General features: G+C 38.0%; 1 protein-coding gene and 1 pseudogene across 1 annotated transcript; both read left to right on the plus strand.

The window, feature by feature from the left end:
• The first annotated feature begins 3,685 nt into the window (after positions 1–3,685).
• Positions 3,686–4,707, plus strand: LOC149223722 (21 kDa protein pseudogene; annotated as a pseudogene).
• A 1,028-nt stretch (positions 4,708–5,735) lies between these two features.
• Positions 5,736–6,608, plus strand: LOC149223723 (uncharacterized). The gene is made up of 2 exons (XM_089387979.1): positions 5,736–6,170; positions 6,264–6,608. The coding sequence occupies exons 1-2, from the start codon at positions 5,736–5,738 to the stop codon at positions 6,393–6,395; spliced, it is 567 nt and encodes a 188-aa protein (XP_089244105.1). The 3' UTR covers positions 6,396–6,608.
• Positions 6,609–6,878: the final 270 nt, after the last annotated feature.

Consider the following 6,878-nt stretch of genomic DNA (forward strand, 5'->3'; position numbering starts at 1 on the left):
AGAGATGAAGACACTAAGTCTTAGAACAAAGCCAAAGGATTTGGTTCCAAAATGAAGAAATACCAACCATGAAGTAGAGTTGGAATACTTGAGGAATGCAATATATTTTAAACTCTCATTATTAATTGAGACTTGGTAGAGAACAAGTGATGTTCTTAAGGATCGTGGCAAAAAAATCATGTTGTAGAGAGGTTATAGAAAGAGAGAGAAGTTGTTCTAATTGAGGTTGGAGGAGACCAAAGGATAGAGGAAGTCCTCAAGAGAAGTGAAGAGAACAAATGAAGTTCTCAAGCGAGGAGTAGAGTGAAACAACCAGAGCAGAAAAGGAGGCTCGAGAGGTTCTAAAGGAGGTAAACCTGTGATATCAAAAGGCCAAGAACATAGGAGGTATGCTTGGTTAGGTGTTGGGTGGAGGTTTGTTTACAACTCAGAGTGAGAATGAAGCAACTTGGAGAGAAGGAGAAAGATATCGTCATTGATGGTCATGTTAATTGTTCAGGTGAAATCCACAAGAGAATGGAGAAATATGTCAATGTAGATGGCATTGGGAGAAGAAATACAAGTTAAGAGGATTTTGACAGAGGGATGGATAAGTTAAAATAGATATTGAGTGTCATAAACATGTTTCTACATGAGACGAAGAAGCAAGACTAGAGATATGGATGGGATCCAAAGAAAAGTTCCAATGGTATGTTAGACAAATATATTCTAGAAATTTGAGGCACCTATTGAGTTCTTAATTGAGAAATGGAGAACTCAAACGAGCTAAGTATGGAGAGGAGGAATTTCGCTATTGTGAAACTGAGAAAGGACCACTCCTTGGAGAAGAGGATGACGAAGATGTTGAAGGCAGATTGACTAAGAGTGCCATTGCCTACTTGAAGAGTCCAAACCAACACAAGTAATTGTTAATAAAAGGTGTGGTAGTGGAAGCACCAAATGGGGTTAGAGAGCCTCGCGATTTTAATACGAATGTTTTGTGTATGGTTTCAAGTCACAAGAATGATAAGGAAGGGAAATAATATATAGTTGTCATGAAGATAGAGGGGGATGAAGGAATGATTTTTCAAAGCATTGGAGAAAGAAAGAATTCAAATTGTATCATAAAAGAAGATGAGACAACATTGTCTCATTAAGAAAAAAAGAAGGACCATACACAATGGGAGGAATTGATGTTGAAGACAACAAAAGAGGCTAGAAAATCTCATGTTCTTAAAATTAATGAATTGCATGTGAATGTAGGTTTTGTATCTCAACAAATTCGACAGTTTGTTCAAAGAAAAGAAGAAGGTTCAGGAATTGCTCATCAGAAGTAGAGGCAAGTAGACATAAGTTTGAGCAATCAACCCTCCAAACAATGGACCAAGATTTTTGTCACAAAAATGAGACCAAGTTAGCTTGTAGCCATGGTAAAGACGAAGGGTGGCCATTAAACGTTGTTATAAGGAAAATAAGATAAGGAAGAATTGTCTCTAAGAGAAAAAGACAAGGATAATTCAGCAAATGATAGAAAGGGAAGTAAACCTGTGATGGAAAAAGGGAATACTATGGATCCTCATAAACATGCAAGGAAGGAAGATGCAAATGTAAAGGTAATGAATTTTCCTTTAAAAGATGAAATTTTGTTGAATGGCCGTGAAGATGTGTTGATAGGTCAGGAGCATGGACATATTGTCCAAAAAGGAAAGGAGAAGGCGGAATTTCACTAAGGAGATCAGGGGAAAAGGAATTTAGCAGAGGAGAGACCATTCTTATAGATTATATAGAAGGAAGGAGAAAGAATAAGAATTTCTTCTCAAAACAAGAAGCAAAGAGAAATAAGCTTGTTTCCTAAGAGAAATCAAAGGAAGCCCCAAAGATAATAAGGGAAGCCATGACAATAGACAAAAGAAGCCATGTTGAAGGTGGAGAGTAGCTCTAAAAATATGAAATAAAAGGGAGTGAATATGATGTGGAAAACCTCATAAAAGGCAAGGTACAACATTCTAATACAATGCTATTAAATTTATGAGAGATTGTTTAGACATTCCACAGTTTGAAGGAGCTTGCACGAGGAGTGAAAGAAAGAATCAAGAAGACGTCAAGATGCTTCAAGCATCTGATTATTTTGCTAGTAAACGACATGATGTAAATAGTATTGGGATTATGGAAGAAGGACAAAAATTGTTGTCATAAGAAGGAAAAAGGAGGTGCATGAGACAAGTTTGTCTAAAAAAAATGAAATTTTACTATATTTTCAGCCAAGAGATGTGGAACAGGCATCTTTCTTGACAAAATTTGTGATGGGCAGCAATGGAGGTAAACATGAAAATAATCTCTTGTTCGAGGGTAAAGAAACTTGTTGCTATAATAAATTCATTCCATGTGTAAAGGATGGAATCCCATCTTCCATAAACCAACTATGGGAGAGGTTGTCACATTTCCTTAATCAATAACTGGAAATTAAAGCACGTGAAACTTTTGAAAGCACTGCTACAAATAAATAGTTCGGTTGAAGAATGGGATGAGATGGGCATGAGATTAAGGAATTGAGGAAGCTGATGAAGAAGGTACCTAAGAAATGGCATAGTGGAGAAGACGAAGTAGTCAACTACAGAACATGGTTTATTCCAAGAGACCACATCAACAAAGCAATAAGGAGAGAAATAATATTGCAAACCTTTGAGTATGGCAGACACCAAGGAGAGAAAGAAAGCAATCAAATGTGGCTAGCTAAGAAGGACCACATCATCCAGGTAAAGCATCAACAATCTAAGACATGGGATCTTAGACAGACGAAGATAATTGTAGGACAAACAAGCAAGCAATCTAGTGACAAGCAACATCACAAAGTCTAGGATCCTTGAGGGCGCAACAAATCAAAATCACATGATTAAAAGGTCATGAAAATAATTTCAACCTAGGGAGTTTGATGCGAAATAATCAACACTAGGCAATCCATTTTGATTAGATGTGCAAGGGGGTCATGAAATTTCTAAAGGGAAACACAATGTTGAAAATATTTTCAACATTTTTTTGATTATTTAAAATTTTAAAGTTTAGAGATAATTGAAATTTCATAAATTTTTTATCAACAAAAATTATACAAAAATTTCTAATATTTTCGAATTGGCTAGCTTAGTTAGAAATTCATTTTGATAGTTATTTTTTCAGAATTGTTTTTCAAATATTTTTTGTTTAATTTTAATCGCTTGAAATTTAACCACTATAACTAAAATTTCCTAAAACTTTTATCAAATTTAAACAAAAATTTCCACGATTTTCAAATCAAATGTATGGCCTTCTTAAAAAATACTCTCCCAATAAATCCTTTATACTAACGACTAAATGATTATATAACGTTACTTTAAAGTAAATGAATATAGAAAATCAGAGTGATAATCATGTTATGACTTTTAACTAGTTCGTAATTGACAAGTGACTTAGGATATATTTTACCCCATTTCATCCAATAGTATATATTTTATACAAATAGAAAAATATTTTACCCATTCATCAACGAACAACAGACAAGATGTCGATAAGAGCACCGAAAATGTTGACATTTCGACAGCCGCCAGTCTTATCACTAAATAAAAAATGAGAGCACCGAAAATGTTGACATTTCGACAGCCGCCACGCTATCACTAAATAAAAAATGAGAGCACCGAAATACAGCGCCATCGGCGGAACCGATAACGTGGAGCAGTGGACGAATATTGAACAACTCCCAGCAGCGGTGCCGACTTCCTATTTATAAGATAGCAGAGCAGAGCAGAGCAGAAACCCTTCCAAGTATACGTCTCCGGGTCGAATCGCCATGGCTTTCTCAGCCACTATTTTATCTGTTCTTGTAATTGCCGCGTGCCTGGGCTCAGCGGCAGCAACGAAGGTCCTGAATCCTGTGCACAGCAACACACACATTGTGGAATTTATCAGAACTTCGTGCAATGTGACTCTGTATCCGCAGGTCTGCGTTTCGTCGCTCTCTTCCTACGCGGGGTCTCTGAAGGCCACGCCGAGCAATCTGGTGAATGCGGCCCTGCAGGTGAGCCTCGTTAATGCCCACAACGTGTCCCTCTGGGCCACGGGTTTGAAACGCAGAGGGGCTACGATGAGTAAAAGGGAAAGAGCGGCGCTCGGGGATTGTATTGAAAATTTCGGCGACACCACGGACCAGATTCGCCAATCTCTGGCGGAGCTAAAAAACCTGCGGCGGAACACGTTCAAGTTTCAGATGAGCAACGTGGAGACGTGGATGAGCGCCGCCCTCACCAACGACGACTCCTGCCTCGACGGCTTTCAAGTTGCCAGAGGGATGGTGAAGGCCATGGTCACGGGCCGCGTGCAGAATGTGTGCAAATTGATCAGCAATGCCCTCGCTCTCCTCAACAAATTCGCTGCCACCGAAGGAGGACATTAGATCGGTGTCTGTCACTAAAAGCCTGCAAGATATTTTGATATGTTTTGAATATTCAATGTATTCTGTATATGATAACTCCTGAATATTCAATATATTCTGTATATGATAACTCCTCTTTTGCTTTCTATGGCTCTGGCATTAAAGCCAAATCTAGGAATTTCTTGGGCTGTACACTTTGTAACACGGCGTGTAGAGTATTCAGGAGGTTTCTTTAAGGAAAAAGATGGGAGATTCAGAGTCCGCTGGAGTATTGAGGAAGGTTTGTAATTGTAAAACAATAATACTCGACTTTTCTAAAGTTCTAACCTTTGTCTGCCTATTGATTTTGATGGTCTAACCTCAAATTTTGTTATTTGCATTGTTATCCTCTGCAAAATTGGGGATCAATAGAGATGTTGTCTCGTTTGGGTTGAACTACTTATTGAATAAGATTGCTTGCTTAATATGTGGCCAATCAGCAATTGATATCAAAGTTCAGGGAATGAATAAATATCATGGAGTCTATAAAAACCAACCGTTTGAATAACTTATACGTCAAATATTTCTATTGTTATTAGTGGCAATAAAACCGTATATTAAAATTCAATTTGTTTAACGAGGCAATAGTCTTACTTCCTTACTTATATTTAAATTTTAATAATAATATTTTTTTTATTTATAGGATATTTAAAAAATATTTTTTTTTATTAATATGATATTTAAAAAATAATAAAATGGATAGAATTAATATATAATAAATTTTTAAAATCATTAAATATATAATTAAATTTGAAGATTTTATTGTCTTACTTTAACCAAATTGTATTTTTGTCTTGAAAATCATGGAAATTTCAGTAAGATTTTAATAAAATCCGGTATTGATTTTTATAAATCCAGAGGTTATAGTCCAACTTAAATATTTTGGATGCCCCAAAGGTAATAAAGGCAAGATTTTGATAAAATCTGGGAGGGATTTTTGTAAATCCGGGTTACAATTGTCAAACTTAAATATTTTGAATGACCCAAACGTTTTTGATGGTGCTGAATCCATTTCCACCACTAAAACATGACTCAAATTTTGATAAAATCTGGTAGGAATTTTTGTAAATCCAGTGTCACACCATCGCTCACATACATAAAAAATTTTTTTTACTGTACGCTATATTCTAACATTTCTTATATATAAATCATACGCTTTCCAAACTTTATGTCTGCATATACGGTAAATAAATCCTTGCTCATGCCACGTATGGAAAGTTAATAATATTGCACTGGTTACTATTGCAACTTGGAGTTTTATGAACTACGTGGCTTCCACGCCATGCCATGCTAGTTCATGTACTTACTGACTTTAATGTTAGCCAGCGCTCGTTCACCAGTTTTTTCTCAGGGAAAGTTAATGTGGCTCGGGCTTCGGCGGTCCTGCCGCAGCCCTTGCAGGTGCCAGCTCATGCCTGGCTTTAAGACCGCAGTCCTTTCCACGACAGGTGGCAAATCCTGGCTCCTTAGGCCATGTGACGCTTCGGTCACCGGGATCTTGATCTCTACGCCTGGGGTTCCCGCCCTGCACAGACGGCCAGGATCGAGCCATAGGATCAGACGGCTGAGGTTAGCACAAGGTTTTATGTCCTTACTTAACTTCATCCCAACGATTTCGGAGGTTGTTCATTTGCTCGGCCCCTCTGGCTCTTTCTCGGCGCTCCTCCTCTGGCTCAGCTCTAACAGTGTTAATCTCTCCACCGATGGTTGCTCTGCAAACTATAATGTGACTGAAACAATTCCGTCTCAGGTATTTAACCTTCAACCCTTCAGTTCATTGTAAACATTTACGAGATTGATTAGGTGTAACAACTTCTAATGGATGTTTTCCTCTTGTCTACAGGGTATGCCACCGAGCTATCGGTTCCCTTCGAGTGGTGCCAAGGCGTTCACCCAGGGAGAACCCACCTTCTCGGCGGCCACAGGTATGTGTTCGGTTCTTACCTATATTACTTCTGCTCACAAGCGCTCGTAGCCATCGATTGAGGGTTTGCATTACGTTTGTGCAGCCTGCTGCCCGAGGAAGGTCTCGACGTTTTGCTTGCCGAGGTATTCTTAATGAGGAACCTCGCCATCTGTGTTAAGTCTTCTTTCGTGTTTCTGGTTATATTCATGACCTGATTTAAAAGAATGTTATCCACAGTGGATTTCTCCCGGAGTTCGATTGTATATATATTATAGTCTTATTCTCAATGAGATACAGCCTATCGCGCCGTGCTCATTTGTTTTTGGTTTGCCCTGACTATTTCTGGACATGTATCTACAGATCCGGTCCTAACCCACAGACTTGGTTAGAAGGTTTCAGTTCATTATTGATGTTCTCCTTTGTAAATATATGTACAATATGGTGCTATCACAGTTTAGCCATTCGGCATTTGTCATTTGAGCGCTATATGTATATTGATAGTTTATACATAGATTATGATACAGTTTAAGCCCTTAGGGCCGTTTTCCATTT

Source organism: Pinus tabuliformis, chromosome Q (genome assembly GCF_031772625.1).
Source record: "Pinus tabuliformis cultivar Carrire ecotype Pingquan chromosome Q, CPIR1, whole genome shotgun sequence".
Taxonomy (NCBI): Eukaryota; Viridiplantae; Streptophyta; class Pinopsida; order Pinales; family Pinaceae; genus Pinus; species Pinus tabuliformis.